Here is a 17121-nt window from a genome sequence, read left to right as displayed (position 1 = left end):
ATTCATCAAAAAAATTGTTAGCCTAAATGAATAACAGTTGTAATGTTTAACCCTTTAGCTTCTGCTAGATTTTGCCCAACTTTCAATATCTGGCAGTTATTTACAATTGGCTGCATGTTCAAATAGTGTATTAACGATTAAAAAGGAAAAAAAAAAAATGTGCATGAACACCGGATTTTGCGTGTTAAATTTGAACAGTTTTTGCGTTTTTGTCTCAATGTCCAAAAACAGGATAAAAATATGGAAACGATGTACGGGCGTTTTTCCCACTTTATCCGTTTCTGGTGACAGAGACGTTGATTCATCGGCTTCCTGCAACAGTGCGAGTGAAATTATCGTAATAACCACATGTGGGCTTTGACATGATGACATAAAGTATGTCAAACTATAGGAAAATGTCCTGCTCACACAAAGACACACGCAGAGCCGCTGCTGGTCTGAATGTAGGTCTGACATTTGTTATCAAGCTGCAGAGACAACTTGCAGAAAGCTGACGTTGCTTTTGTCTGCAGGAGAACTTGATCAATACAAGGGTCCTGCACACAGACAACATGGTGGAAGATGCATGTGAAGGAAGTTTGTCTCTCTGTTTGTGTTTTGCGCAGTGTTACTCCTGAGTGTGAGTCTTCGTGTGTGTGTGTTTGTACATTTGCTGCAGTGCCCCTGCTGAAGGGCATGCAGTAAGGCCCTGGTCAGCATGATGCAGGACTCCTGGGACGTCCTGGGGTTTTGGGATCAATACTTTTCTCCTCCGTCTCCCCACCACACTTTCCTCACCCCTCCTCACCCAATCGCTTGACTTTGGGCTATTTATGGTACCTCAGTGGATTAACAAGACCTCAACAATCAATGGGCCAATCTTACTATGATTGTACTCTCACCTCCTCTCCTTACTTTGTGTCTGTGCTTGTGTCAGCTCTTTTTCTGTGAAAAACTTTTGTTCTCCTGAAATAAGAATAATAATAATAGGTGTATAAAATCAGTTCAGTGTCACAACCAAAAGTAGAAACAAAAGCAGAGGGAATGTGATTTCAAATGCAGGTGTAATGTGATACGGTCTGTGTTTATATGAGAATTTACAAAGACTGTGGCCTATGGTGGTGAAGTGGCAGCCTCTCAAGTTGCAGGTAAATGATTTGCATGGAAGATTGTAGTTTTTTTAGGTTTTTTTTGTTACTGCTCACTACCTAACAGTGCAGAGGAGTGTCTGCAGAACACTGACTTACACCAGCACGAGTTTGAACCACATCTGAGTTCATGTGCTGGTGTAATGGTGTGATTTCTGTGAAGTCTCACCCACATGAACCACTGCAGCATCAAATAAACATCCGTCACATCTGATGTTTTAATTCTCTGACAATGACTCGCTCGACGTTTCAATCCCGTATAAAAATAGATAACAAATTAAAAGTTTGTTTTTCCTGCAACGCACATTGTGTTAATACTGACATACAGCACAGAAACTAGTGACGTCACAAATCAAACCCCTTTTATTACTGCACTTGATATATGTCAGTCGCTTTTTTATTTCACTGGGAAACACTGTGCAAATACAATATAAGTAGGAATGCACGCTATTGGACTTTTTGCCAATATCTGATATATTGGGAGTGCTTGGGCCGATAACCAGTATGATGTCTCTTCTGTCATTTAGTGTTTTCTGTAGTGAAATTAAAATAGTATTTGTCATACTCATGTAGCAGTTTTTTCCGCCTATTATTATAATAATTAGTCATTATAATAATAATGACTAATTATTATTAGTCATTAGTGGTATTGTCAGATCTTGCCATGTTTGCCGATATCCAATGATACATTTTAGAGCCAGTATCTGCTGATAATATTGTGCATCTCTAAATATAGTTGTTTAATGACCGATTTTTTTTAAACTGCTAATATTCCAAGTTGATTTAGATTGAATGTTTTTTGTGAGTGTGTCTTAAAACACTTTGACTGTTCGGTTGAACAAAACAAGCTGTTGAAAGTTAGTCATCCGTTTGGTTATGAAAAAAACATTTGACGTTTGTTTTTCTATTTTAATTTGAAAAAAATGATTTTTATTAATCAAATAAATAAACGTCTAAATAATAATGGAAGCACCGATACGTAGTAGCTTAACATGAAGAGCAACTGTTGTTTTAGGAAGTGAACAGTAGGGCTGAACGATTATGAATAAATATCTAATTGCGTATTAGATATTGCGTATTTAACAAGAATTGTGATTGCGATGTGATTTGCGATGTCAGAGGGAACGGTCATATTTACAACTGCACAATGTCATTTAGGTTTTAGATTATAGCTTATTATACATACTTATACATAATAATAAATACATGACAGCAGCTCTACCATCCAGATCTGACACTGTGTCCACATTGATCTCATCAAAATGTCACACACTCTCCTATTATGATTTGTAAACCATCTGTAGTCATTGTGCTTCGCTGCTCTCTTCAACAATAGTGCAGAGTTGAGCACAGTGGCACCCTGACCCCCCATTTCCTTTAGTGGCAATCCTAATTAGCTAAGTGACAAACTTCTCCCGTGCCATTGTCAATGTATCAGTGTCATGACTCCCTGTGGAGGGCAATAACTCCGCTCCAGTAATTATTTAGTGATGATTATCATGCACTTGCTCATTGTTAGATATACTCGGAATAGAGCAAGAGGGGGAGGGGGAAACACTGAGGGACAAGGATCCAGGATCTGCTTTGGTGTGATACAGGAGAGTCCAGTGGGAAGAGGACATGCAGGGGTAGAAGCAGGGGGAGGTTTGCTGTTTTTAAACTAGTTCTAGTCGAGTCTTTTAATCACAAGTCCAAGACTTGGGAGACTTTGCCCGAACCAGGCACCGACTGAGCAAATCCAGTTGTCAATCACACTGATGTCACGCTGCTTTATAATCTATTTTCCTCGAAATAAGAACACAATTTCCATTAACTCTCAGGAAAATGTTTACTGACATTATACATCACGTGGAAACTGGCTAATTTTCCCTCAAATGGAGTTATTTTTGTAACCAGAGGAAGTGCCTCCTTAAGAATGGACCTGAAAGACTCTATCTATCTATCTATCTATCTATCTACAGTGCGTGGGAATGATAGGGGGATGAATCGCTGTATGAATAGCCTGGCAGGCAGGGAGGGAGGGAGGGAGGGAGGGAGGGAGGGAGTGATGTGGAGGAGAAGAAAGTGGAGGAAACATCTACATCACATTCACACCAAGTGCACAAGAGCACAGTGTGCTGCATTTATCAGACATCATCACACTGAGTCACCAGAACAGAAGTTAAGTGAAAATAATATTTATTTGGTAAATAAACAAATTGGGAGTCTGATTTTGTTTGGTGGTTTCAGTGCCTCCATCTTATAGTACACGTTCTGGACTAACAGGGACTGTAACGGCATATTCATATTCATACTCTAATATGGAGTCGGCTCCCCTTTTGCAGCTTCCACTCTTCTTGGAAGAGTCTTTCTCAAGATTTTGAAATGTTTCTGTGGGAATCTGTGTCCACTCAGAGCATCTAAGAGGTCAGGCACTGATGTTGGACGAGAAGGCCTGGCTCACAATCTCTGTTCCAGTTCATCCCAAAGGTGCTCGATGGGGTTGAAGTCAAGTTTTTCCACACCAAACTTAAACCACGTCTTTACAGTCCTTGCTTTGTGCACTAGGTCACAGTCATGTTGGAATAGAAATACTTCTTCCTCAAACTGCTGCCACAAAGTTGGAAGCATGAGCTTCAATGAGCCACATCCTGTCCTTTAAGGCACCTGGATTCAAATTTAAGCTACAGTGTAAAAGAAATAGCCAAACAGTGCACTTGTATTGATTAGCCCTTAATGACCTTTTCTGGCATAAACACTGACCTTGTCAGGACTAGTAGTCCTCATGGAGACTAAAATCTGGTCCTAATGAGACAGAACGTAAGAATTAAGAATTTCCAAATGAAAGGAAATCAATAAGTGTCCTTAAAAGGATAACTGTGCAAACCTGTGTGTGTGTGTATGCAGGATCAAGAGTTACTAATAAGTACGGATTATTGGTAATATGCAAAGTGTATTGATATATCCCACACCTTTCAGAATTATAAAAACGGGATAATATTGTGATCATTTCTGAGGAGGTGAATATGACGACAAAGATGACGGTGACTCTGCTCACTGTGGTGTTTCATCTCATTTCCAGCTGCCTTCTGGGGTGACATCGCTTTGGACGAGGAGGACCTGCGGATGTTCCAGATTGACAGGACGATAGACCTCACACAGCACACACACATGCACACACACTCCCGGCAGGGGCACACATCTGGTGAGTGGAATTCAACATCATCCCTATCAGCTGCGAATATCAGTATTTGGGTTTTTTTTATTTTGACTACCTCACGATGTGATGTGCGATACATGGTCCAAGATACCAATATTATCACGATACAACGATTCTACAATAATTAATATATTGCAAGACAATCATATAGTGATACATCACGTGCAGGATTTCTCTATTTATTCACATTCATAGAGAACAAAGTGCATAAAGTATATGTATTGAACGTGGATGGAGCCTCTCTTAAGGTAGCTTTCTCCACCATTATCCAGCTGTAAACTCCCTCTTCATTAGCCAGGTAACTTCCACCCTAGTGTCCCTCATTCATATGAGCAGTGCCACCGTGAGGAGACATGAAGTAGTGACGCGGCGGCGAGTGAAACTGGCAGAGACTTTAGAGACGTTTACTTTAGCGCGCCTTCATTTGTTCATTGAAATATCGATATTTGCCTGTGGTGTATGGCGGAAGGATGATGATATCACTAAATCGATATTTTTGACCCACCCCTAATAAGATTATTTGTGATTTGACTGTTGGCACTTGTGTGTGTGTGTGTGTGTCAGGTGGCCTGGAAGACCATGAAATTGCAAAGAAGAAAGGGTCGTTATACCTGCTGCTGGAAAGAATACGGAGATTTGGTTTCGGTAAGAAGGATGATTATCAACACTTTTGATTTGAATGGTTTGAATGTTTCACATTCCTGTGCAAAGTTACTCAAACATACTGCTCTCCATGTATTTTATTCTGGGGGGAAAAATAAAGTTTTTTTGCAGGGTTTTGGTCGATGTTGCAACCATATTTCATAAAATTTGATAGCAGAGCACACGCCTTGTTTTTGCGTAATAATGTAAAAAAAAAAAACTGCTTATTAATGCAAACCACTGGTGCTTTAAGGGAAAAGGTCTGTGTTGTCATCTGAAGAATAATCATGAGGGCTGAGTGATTGATATGTTTTTAAATGAAAATAACTATTTGAAACAATATAATTAGCAAATAGTGAAGGCCTTATTAAGTTAATAAGTTAATATTTTGATGGTATCTCATGTCTCATTTATGCCTCTATTACAAAGTTGTTCTCAGCTCTGCAAATGTAGCTGAACTGTTGACAGCTCAAGTCCTTTCTCCATAAACTGCACAAGTAGATGAGGTTGAGTAAGAACTCACAACCTTCTTCACTGCAGCAAATCAACTCGAGCAGTTTGAATTACAAATGTTCTTTTAACCATTAGAACACAGTGCATTTCAGCTGCTTTTTTCCATTACTATGTTAAAACGTACAGTATATGCCGAGGTTATCAGAATGTTCACTACAGAGTGTCTTATGTCCTTTTTTTAGCACAACCTAGACAATCTGATGAAAACTGTCTTTCATTTTCACCAACAATATAAACACACCTGAGCAAAAAGTAGCAGAAATGTTTAAAATTGGACTGAATTTGTTAGATTTGGAAATTTGTCACAGTTGAAAGTTCACTTGGCTCGTTCTTATGAACAAAAACAAGAAAAACGGTCTATTTTGTGACTTCTGCACAATTATTGCTACTTTATATTATATGTATTATTCCCATGGCAAATTACCATGGGTTGACTGGCAGCACAGATCTGTGCCGCGTGAGCACTAAGGGTTAATGAAATGCACTCAGACAGTTTTTTCTGACTGACTTTTATTGTTCTCTGACAAACTTTGAGAGGTCACATGTAATTACAATGTGATCAAATAATGTGGAAGCACATTAATGAATTGATATTTCTATTTAGGGCCGCAACTTTTTGCTCCATATATATATATATATATATATATATATATAAAACATTTGGTTTGTGTACAAAACAAGGCATTTGACAACATCATTTCAAGGTTTAGGAAACAACAATCACCATTTTCTGACATTTTATGGACCAAGAACGTAAATGACAGATTAATCAATAATAAAATCAATCATTAGTTGCAGCTCCAGTTCTATTAATATCATTGTAATGTATTGTGTTGGATCACAGGCATTTTCACACTCTCTTCCCTCCCTTTGTAAGACTATCTCCCGAAAAATATAAGCAAGGGAGCTGCTAGTCCCAAGAGCCAAACTGGGAAAGCCGGAAGGACTGGGAACGTCGCAAAGAGCCGTATTCCTCGAGCAGCCACGTCCCGAGCTGAGAGGATATGGCCTGGAGGAGTCATTCCCTACGTCATAGGAGGAAACTTCACTGGTAAGAAAATCCGCTGGACGGTTGCCCACACTGCTCAGCAGTAAAACACACACACATACTGTGAGTGTGGGAGACGCGGATGTAAACTGTGTGTGTTTTAGGGAGTCAGAGGGCCATGTTTAAACAGGCCATGCGGCACTGGGAGAAACAGACGTGCGTGACTTTCATTGAGAAGACAGATGAGGAAAGCTACATCGTGTTCACCTACAGGCCCTGTGGGTGAGTTTGGAAGATGTCTCTGGATGTGTGTGTGTGTGTGTACCTAGAGTTCAGCAGTGACCTTGTCACAGCGAGAGACGATGCGGTCACTCAACAATGGCTCCTTTTTCCTTCCTGTCCTGCTCCTGTTTCCCCGTCCCACCAATCACACTGTGCTTTAAGTGTTTGTATGTTCGTGCAGCTTTTTTTTCTTTCTTTTCTCATACTCTGCAGAAGTGCATTGTTCTGTTGAGTGGCAGCACCGCGGGGTCAGAGTGTGTTTGTACAGTGGTGGCACTTCACTGGTTGTACATTGTGAGGTTGTAGAGAGGCCGAGATGAGGACGACCACAGTTTGTTGCTTCAGGGTCCTGCTGTGTAGATGTTAGAAAGAGCCGTGGATTTTTAATGGAAGATATCAATTTGAACAGTTGGAACTTGTGACTGATGTGTTTCACTATTTTGTTTAAGTGTCGAAATGTATAATTTTTTACCACCTAATGTTCTACTAACACTTTTTGAACTTTATGAATAAAGAACTTGGGTTCGGTAGAAAAATATTGCGCTCCTCACACAATTATGCCTCAAAATATACTTTGAATGTCAGTCAGTCAGTCATCATCTACTGCTTTATCCTCCACCAGAGGGTCACAGGGTGTGCTGTGCCAATCTCAGCTACATCAGGCGATAGGCGGGGTACACCCTGGACAGTTCGCCAGTCCATCGCAGGGCCACACACACACACAGCTAGAGACAAACAACCATTCACTCTCACACTCACTCCTATGGTCAATTTAGGGTGTCCAATTTACCTAATCCCCACATTGCATGTTTTTGGACTGTGGGAGGAAGCTGGAGAACCCGGAGAAAACCCACGCACACACGGGGAGAACATTTATTTATTTACTTTTTAATTGTATAATATCAACACAAACATTAGAATTTTTGAGGCAATACCCAGAACCACATCTGCTGATGGAACAGTCATAGAAAGAGTTTAGTCTGCAATAATAAGCATGTGTTGTCTTTACTCTCGAAATAATAATCAACGCCCGACACATATCTATTATAATAATTCATTTATAATTTAGTCGCACCATGAATCCACTATGAATTTTTTTTTAAATGTAGCTGCTACAGCTATTATTTGTCATTTAGATAAGCTACAGATCTATGTGTTAACTGATGATACCAGGCGTCTCTCTTCTCTGTGATAGGCTGCCTCCATCAAAGATTAGACGCTTTAATCTGTCGTATAAATATCCTGCAGCTTCTATTTGTCGTGTGTGTGTGGGAGAGAGAGAGAGACAGAGACAGAAAATGTAACTACTGCTGGAATAAAACATTTGTGCCATCTGTTGTGTTAGGCCACAACAGATGGCTGCAAAGTAAAAGACTCCCATCTACTCCAGTGACTCCTGATCCTTAGCCTGCAATCAGCTCACTGGATAACTTTAATCAGATTTATTAGCCTTGCACGGACGTCTCTGCGAACCAGAAAAAGAGAATGAATGAGTGTGTGTGTGTTTGTGTTGTGTGCTCTGTGAGTGACAATGTGTGATTTCTCACAGTTCATTCACTTTGAGTCATGAAACTGCAGCGTTGCTGGAACGTACTATGTAAATAAATCCTGCCACTTTTTGTCTTGTTGTTATAGTACATGGCAGGAAATCCTGAAAAGAAGTGTGTATGTTTTTTGTGTGTGCGTGTGTGTGTAAGTTGACTACAACACTGCTGAGGCTTTTTGTGCTGCCAAATGTGTAGTAAATCGCATTCGCCCTTCTCCCTGCTATCGTCTCGCTCCTGTTTCTTGATAGGTGTTGTTCCTATGTGGGTCGTCGAGGCAACGGGCCCCAGGCAATCTCCATCGGCAAGAACTGTGACAAGTTTGGCATCGTGGTGCACGAACTGGGCCACGTCATTGGCTTTTGGCATGAGCACACGCGGCCCGACCGGGACGATCACGTGACCATCATCCGGGATAATATCCAACCAGGTGAGGCCAGATTTATTACCCAGTATGCATCAGGGTCTCTGCAGGATACATTGAGCACTGTCAGACCACATATAGGCATGTTTTTAAATTCACACCTGTGTCTGGCTGCGTGTGAATGAGGCTGTTAATGGATGTGATGTCACCTACACCAAGAGACAGTCCCACACCTTTCCTTCAACACTCCTCTGTACTCAGAGGGATTCACCATCTGACAGGTGTTAGATTAACAGCAAGAAGAGACCTCAGGAGACCTGAGCTCCAGCTCATCACATGCTACTGACCACACCTTCAAATATTTTACACACAGTAAATGCTATTACAGAAGAATTCCTTATCCATTCAGCAGAGGTGGCAAAATTACTTGCATTCTTTAATTATGTAGGACAGACGTTTGGGTAAAAATACTAATTCAACTTTTTTACTCAAGCAAAAAAGGTGTAGCCTGCAAAATGTACCTAAAGCTGCAGTGTGTAACTTTTGGTGTTTTTTGCTGCTGTGGATGTAACAATGTAACGTTATATATGCTGCATCCTTTATCTGAAAACAGGCTCTATCAAGCAAAACTATCAGACCTGAATGAGGGAGCATTTATGTGTATACAGCACCAGAGCAAGAAGTGTTTATCTCATCAAACTGCTGAGCCACCCTTTTTTTCCCCTTTTTTTGAGCAGCATAATTAATTTTTTGTGGGCTCTTCTTTGTGTTATCACTCCCAGGCCCACCTGTTCGCTGCCATTTTGCTGTACTAGCGCAATGTTCCTATTGCCTTCTACAGTCTGAATATCAATGGGTTACATGACATCTAAACTCTGTTATACTGAGAAACACAGAGAGATTTGTGTGGAGCTGACAAGACATTTGACAATGTAATTGACATATGTACTTATTTAGAACAGGGTTCTATGGGTCCTAGAAAGTTTGTGAATTTGAAAAACAAGAATTCAATGCCCTTGGGTCATTGAAAGTGCTTGAATTTTGTGCAAGAAAGACGCTAAGTTTACATTTAGGTAAATATCTTCCATTGAACATGTGCCCTTGTTTGTTACGACACCACCTACTGTTTCATGTGCCCTGCATTGCCTGATGTACGTAGACTAGGCCTACGCAGAACAAATGTCGAAATGCTAGCGGTGTTGCTCTCCCCGCCGTTGACGTGAGATTCCATGCAGAACAATGAGCGAGTAATGTTAAGCAAGAGAGAGCAAATGACAACGTGATGCCTGGGAAATGCAAATTGAAAGATCTCTGGCTCACCAAAGCAAATTACAAAGACTGACTTGTCCAAGATCCCAAGGACAATCTCTTGTCCAGATGCAGAGCGTGCTGCACATCAATAAAAGTGAACGCCACGGACAGAGCAGCGCTGACATGTTGCCCTCCCATCTTAAGCTGTGTCAGCACATTCAGTCGTTGAATTTGAGGGGAAATTGGTCGTGGAAAGTCCTTGAAAAATCTTTGAATTTCATGCCAACCAAGGTGTGGGAACCCTGCAACTAGGGAAGTACAGTTTTGTATAAAAGTAAAAAAAAATAATAATAATAACTTGATAACTTATAACTCTAGACACACAAAATAGGAAAGGTTAACAACCTGCACATTATGGAATGTCTTGCTTCTCTGAAGTTTCCTGCTTCACTTCCTTCACTTCCCTCTCTGTGTTGTTATGTCTCTAATGGCACAAGTCTTGATATTAAGAAAGTGGCATGCAAAGACCATCATGAAAATAAAGGATTATTCCAGTATCAAGTTTTGAGATTGCATGGAGTAGAAAGTGCTGATATCCGTGTTCAAATCTGCAAAATAAATACAAAACTTAAGTAAAGTGGCAAAGTATTTGTACTTAATTATGTACTTCTATTTAGATTGAAGTGTTTAAATCAAGTGTAGAGTGTTGTGTACTTAATACAATGTTTTCTGCTTTCTCTACTATACATATACAGGTTATACAGTGCTAATGTGGCATGGAGACAAACTTCCTGATGCTGTTGTCTGTACATGTGCATCTGTGTGTGTGTGTGTGTGTGTGTGTGGTTCCCAGGGCAAGAGTATAACTTCCTCAAGATGGAGCCAGGGGAGGTCAACTCTCTTGGGGAACCATATGATTTTGATAGCATCATGCACTACGCGAGGAACACCTTCTCACGGTAACCAGCTGCAACTTTTTATCTGCTGAATTGTTTTAAATTTACAAAACACTGCCAATACATGCCCTGCCAAAATAAACCTGATATTTCTCAACTCCTGCCTCTCTGTGTTGTGAAACAGTGTCACTGATATATACTGATGAGATAGATAGATAGATAGATAGATAGATAGATAGATAGAGTGTATATCAGATGATAGAATCCTGTTATAATGTCTGAAAACAGGATCTACTTATTAAACCTTTGCTTTACTCTCTGTAGGGGCATGTTCCTCGACACCATCCTTCCATCCAGAGATGATAATGGGGTCCGGCCTGCTATTGGTCAGCGGACCAGGCTCAGCAAAGGAGACATTGCCCAGGCAAGGAAGCTGTATAGATGTCCAGGTACTGAGATATTTACTTTAAGACCACAGTATGTAAATGGATGCTATTGTGCATGAGTATACTGCAGTCAGAAGATGACATCTGTTTATCTGCTCATATCTTTGGTGTAAAATTGGCCGATCCCTCTGTCCTCCAAGGCACAGAGGTGAAGTTGAGTCATTTATTTTTCCATATATCATATACTAGATCCGCTCAAACTGAGCTGTGCGCATTCTTTCTGTGGACACTCATAGACATAAATACAGTCCCAAGCCCCTTACCTTTACCATCAAGACTAAACGTTTACCCTTAACCTAAACACACAGGTATTTGCCTAACAAAGTGTTACCCCTAACCACAACATAACAAGTTATTGTCTAACCTCAACCTTAACCTTACCACAATTCAAATCAAACTCAAAATTGAGGTTTTGGCTCATTGAGACCAGGTTTTGCCCTCCATGAGGACTACTGGTCCTGACAAAGTCAGCGTTTATGTCAGAAAAAAGTCCAAAGAATCTAACAAATACAAGTAATTGAGACAAGTTTAGACAAATTGGTCCATAATCTGGTTCACTTAGATGCACTTCTGTCTGTCTATACTGCAAACATTCACATGCTGTACTGTATATATTACAGAATAAACATAATTATAATATTAGAATGTATATAAATGCATATCATTCTGATTTTGGAGACAGAACAGGACTGTGATAGTGTGCCTCGCATTGAAATAGATTCAACTTCAACCTTATAAGGTCATATTTGAGCGATACCATATTTACTGACAGATGAACAGAGCCCCAGGGCATTGTGGGGGGAAAACAGCATGCATGATGGGATAGGAGGGGCACATTTGGCTAACCTCATTTTGACAGACAGTGCTGGCGTTTGAACTCAAAATGAAGCATAAATATATTGTAATAATATTGTTGGTTATTTATTCATGAATGGCCACACAGTCCTTTCCAGTGTAATAAAGTAAATGTATGCAAGTCTTGCGTATTTAAAGTAAATGAGTCAACTGGGAAGTTTTAATGCCGCCGGGTGGTGACAGGGCTCAGCGAGTGTGGTTGGACCGCACAGACATACTTAAACACATGGGACGACAAACAAACAAACTGCAGCCTCCTACATGTAAACCTGAAGGAAAACAAAGACAACATGAAACATGACTTTGTTTGGGAGGGTAATCTTAATTCCTTTATAGTTTTCTGGCTTATAAATAAGTTTCAAACAGTTTCCATATGGACAGATCAGATAATGCAGACATGAACATTGGCATGTTGGAGTTGTTTTGACAAATTGTCCAGATTGTATTTATTTTGGTGATTTGGAAGAAGGTGGGGAAAAAAAGAAAGAGCTTTGTGTTGATTGAGAAAATTAATAGATATGGAAGCCAAAAAATAAAGTAAACCCATCTTAAATCATCAGTGCTCAGCTGAAAGGATTTCACATAACAGCAGGACTGTGACCGCAAAAATGTAACTCAGTGTGTGTGTGTGTGTGTGTGTTACAGCATGTGGAGAGACGCTCCAAGAGTCAACAGGCAACTTCTCATCTCCCGGTTACCCCAACGGATACCCTTCATACACACACTGTGTCTGGAGAATATCTGTTACACCTGGAGAAAAGGTATATTACTATTATTATTATTATTATTATTATTATTATTCATTTAAAAGAGACAGGGTAAGTTAAGTCTGAAGTAGAAATATAATTGAAGAGTTTTACTGTCTCGGAGCAACAGCTGGTGGGTGGACATTTTTTGCGACAGTGTACAGTTGAAACACAACATGTGGAATTCCTATTGCGTGTATATGTTTGGGTTACTTTGTGCATGCTCCACAGTTCCCACCCTGTCAGGCTTTGACTTATTTGAAATATTAGACGATGCTTGTACACAGAAGAAAAAGAAGAAGAAGAAAAAAAAGCGAAAAAAACATGCATGTTTGGACTGTTGGAAGACTGTATTTACGTCTATCAGCTCAAAGACTTTAATAAATTAAAGTTGGTGCTTGACAATTACATGCTATTAACTAGCCACCAGCTAGCTTGGGTGTTTAGCCAGAGAAGGCAGTAATACATACACCTATTTTTAATTAGTTAATTCAAATACTTCAAATACTACCAAGAGTTGGACACTGAATAATATTACTAGATAACCATATACTCTAGTTTTAACCTGAAACAAGTGGTTTAGGTTTAGTTACTCTTTAAGTGTACATGGAAATGTACTGAATGAGTTGGGATCTGTATCCAGATCACCACCAAAAATCTGATTATTTCTTCCTTGGGCTCTAACCTACATCCCTAGAAAATGACATTCAAATCTTTATTCTGGAGGAATGTTGCTCACAGACAGACACATGACGTACTGACAAATGTGGCCAAAAACATGCTTTAGCTCCCAACACTACAGCTACAACCCTCATCCTCTGGTCTCATTTACATTTAGATTCAGAATAAATGTATTAAATGTGAATTTTTTTCCTTTACTCAGATTGTTCTCAACTTCACCACAATGGATCTGTACAAGAGCAGTCTGTGCTGGTATGACTACATTGAGGTCCGAGATGGATACTGGAGGAAAGCGCCGCTGCTCGGTAAGATCAAGACACATTCAGCGACGCCAGAGCTGAGAGAGTGGGACAGCACTCAAAGGATAAGCTCATCATTCATCACATGTGCTTTAAAAGAAAGTCATGTGCTCATGTGAATTTTATTTTCTTGTAGTTTTTATCACGTCTCCCTACCATAAACGTATTCTTCACTTGACTTTTCCACTAAAGCGGGAGTTGAGGACTAAAAAATAAATAAGTAAAAATATATATTCTATTAAATGTAACTTTGGACGACGCACACTTGATTTGCGTAACTCAGAGACTTTTTAAGCCTCATATTAACTAAAGATGAAGGAGGAGTGTGAAATGTGTTGCCCGTTATTTGAATTGTAAGCACATTTTTAATAGAGAGAAAAAGGGTGGAGGGCAGTTTTTTATGTGGAACTATAAAAGACTTAATAACAGACTGGATTTAAACTGCCAGACTACAATTTATGCTACTTAACTAACACATTTGAAGATACATGATTTTTATTGGACAGCTTTTTTATTGAGGGTGAAACATTGAAATCACCTTAAATATTACTGACTACAGTAAAGGTTACTACTCACACTACTACTAATAATAATATATTTTATATAATAATGTATTTTACTTATAAGTGCTTTCCAAGAATAAGGAGTAAATTCAGTGCATGTAACAATAAATAAAAGAATGATAGCGAGAATGACAACATTCCCATCTTAAATGTTGTCATTGGGTTAGGGCACCCACTGTATGGCATAGTGGTGTCACAATATCTTTTGTTGTATATGTCACTTTACAATATGATACTAACTGTGTATGTGTGTGTGCGTGTGTGTGTGTGTGTGTGTGTGTGTGTGTGTGTGTGTGTGTCTTACAGGCAGGTATTGTGGAGATAAAGTTCCTGACGTCTTGATTTCCACTGACAGCAGAATGTGGATTGAGTTCCGCAGCAGCAGCAACTGGGTGGGAAAGGGCTTTGCTGCCATTTATGAAGGTGACTCCTTTAACTGATCAATCACACTAATGAACACATTAGTAATACATAAACATTCATGCTGTGAAAGGAAAAAAGGGAAGAGACCTTTGACGGGATCAGTGTATAGTTAACCTGTCCTCTCCCTCTGTCTTGTCTCTTCTGTCCAGCGATCTGTGGTGGGGAAATCACCAAGGACTCGGGACAGATTCAGTCTCCCAACTACCCTGACGACTACAGACCGTCCAAAGAGTGTGTGTGGAGGATCACTGTGTCCGAGGGCTACAACGTTGGGCTCAGCTTCCAGGCCTTTGAGGTGATTCAGTCCCTGTGTGCTCGTGTGCACTGAGACGCATGTGTGCGTGTGAGTGTGCTGCGGAATGTCTGGGTCAAATTTCACGCTCGTGTGGCCGTTGGGAAGTTAATAAAAGTGCTTGTGTGTGTGTGTGCGTCACACACAGAACAGACGATTAAGGATTAGTGTTGTTGTCAGTTTGAACGACAAGCTTCACTTTATCACTGCAGCTCAGATCAGCCTCTTTACAGCTGTTCCAGTATTAAACGCTGTCTGTTCTATTCTATTCTATTCTGTTCTATTCTATTCTTCAATATTATGGTTTTCTATAGTATATGATGTATTCTTTTCACTTCTGTTCTGTTCTATTCTATTCTATGATTATATGGTAGTATGTTGTACTCTTGTCACCTTCATTCCACCTTTCTATTCTATTCTCACTCACTCATTGCCGCACGATTCTATTCTATTCTAATTTATTCTATAGATCAAAATGATTGAAATTGACAACATTTAACCCTTTAACACCGAACATATCTCAGACGACATGTTTGAGCAAGCGCACTTGCATTATGTCAATTATGTGACGGTTTGTGCTTTTGGGATAAATTCCAGCGGTTTCTGAAAGCTGAGAAGTCCTTCTAGGACAAAATGTGTTTGTGACGTATACGTGTAAATAATTGACTTGACATTCAAACGTGTTATCGTGTTCCTTCACGAACGTCTCTGCAGGTCGAGAGGCACGACAGCTGTGCATACGACTACCTGGAGGTTCGAGATGGACCTCTGGAAACAAGCCCCCTGATTGGTCGCTTCTGTGGCTACGACAAACCAGAGGATATGCGCTCTACGTCGCACACACTCTGGCTGAAGTTTGTCTCCGATGGGACGGTAAACAAGGCTGGCTTTGCTGCAGACTTCTTCAAAGGTGCGTGTTTGTGTCTCTGTTGACTTTGTTCTTCACATGACGTTTTAGGACCAAAACATTCTTTCCCAACCTGAGTGAAAATGTGCGCTGACGTGTGTGTGTTTTTCAGAGGAGGACGAGTGTGCCAAACCAGACAATGGTGGATGTGAACAGAGGTGTGTAAACACTCTTGGCAGCTTCAAGTGTGCCTGTGACCCGGGCTATGAACTGGCTTCTGACAAGAAGAGCTGTGAAGGTAACCGTGACTGCATGTGCATTCCTTTGTATGACACTGCATGTTTCTGTAGGATGTGAGTCGGACTAATCAGAAGGAAAAAAACATCCGAACAGCCTCCATCAACAGGAAAAAACATCTGTCTGACACAAAGCTGCATGCCTCGTTGTTCCAGTGCCACAGATGCTGTGAAACATTTTTCTCATACCTTATCCATTGTTCAGGAGTGTCATTTACCCACTGACATTCAGACTGTGCTTCCTCTGCCCTCGCCAAAAAACACTCATATTTGATGATTCAGCAAAACAGCCCAATAATATTTCAGATTTTTATTTATTTATTTAATTTGGATCATTCACTATATTTCACATACAGTTTTCATACTCAGTCACTACCGTGTGGTCAGTGTAAAGTATGGCACTGGATTTTGGCATTGGTGGCTCAGTGGTGGAGCATGTCATCTTTCAAGACATGTTTATGTGTCTCTGGGCAAGGCACAAAACCCCTGGCTGCTCCTGACAACTGTGCTGGTGTTGTGAGAAATATGTGTGACATAAATGCTCTGTATGAATCAGTGTGAATGAGTGAATGGCAGAAACTGTAGTGTAAAGCAGCATTGAGTTGTCATCAAGACTAGAAAAACTGCTGTATAAATCTACTACTGTTGCTCAGCAGACGGTGGCAGCGTAATATATATATAAAGTCTGTTTTTAAGGTGTATTTTACTATGAGTGGTCTGTATATATACAGCACTCAAAGTTGCTTTATACTGCAGTTTTGCCATTCACTCCACACAGCCGTCAGGACTAGCAGAGCCAGGAATCGCACCCACAACCTTTGAGTTGACAGACGACTTGTTCTACTGCTCGTTATGTGCTTTCATTAC

At 40.2% G+C, this 17121-nt stretch overlaps 1 protein-coding gene across 2 annotated transcripts in view; it reads left to right on the top strand.

The window, feature by feature from the left end:
- The window catches only part of tll1 (tolloid-like 1), a 44586-nt gene that overhangs the window by 14868 nt on the left and 12597 nt on the right, over positions 1-17121 (top strand). For both annotated transcript variants that reach the window (XM_058641388.1, XM_058641387.1), the window contains exons 3-15: positions 4189-4311; positions 4891-4971; positions 6359-6532; positions 6634-6751; positions 8547-8725; positions 10764-10869; positions 11131-11255; positions 12753-12868; positions 13737-13839; positions 14703-14819; positions 14969-15114; positions 15826-16021; positions 16131-16256. In XM_058641388.1, coding sequence (XP_058497371.1) covers positions 4189-4311; positions 4891-4971; positions 6359-6532; positions 6634-6751; positions 8547-8725; positions 10764-10869; positions 11131-11255; positions 12753-12868; positions 13737-13839; positions 14703-14819; positions 14969-15114; positions 15826-16021; positions 16131-16256 — 1710 coding nt within the window. The remainder of the gene's footprint in view (positions 1-4188; positions 4312-4890; positions 4972-6358; positions 6533-6633; positions 6752-8546; positions 8726-10763; positions 10870-11130; positions 11256-12752; positions 12869-13736; positions 13840-14702; positions 14820-14968; positions 15115-15825; positions 16022-16130; positions 16257-17121) is intronic.

This window comes from Solea solea, chromosome 10, assembly GCF_958295425.1.
Source record: "Solea solea chromosome 10, fSolSol10.1, whole genome shotgun sequence".
Taxonomy (NCBI): domain Eukaryota; kingdom Metazoa; phylum Chordata; class Actinopteri; order Pleuronectiformes; family Soleidae; genus Solea; species Solea solea.
The sequence above is the reverse complement of the archived record's forward strand: the minus strand, read 5'-3'. Positions and strand labels throughout refer to the sequence as shown.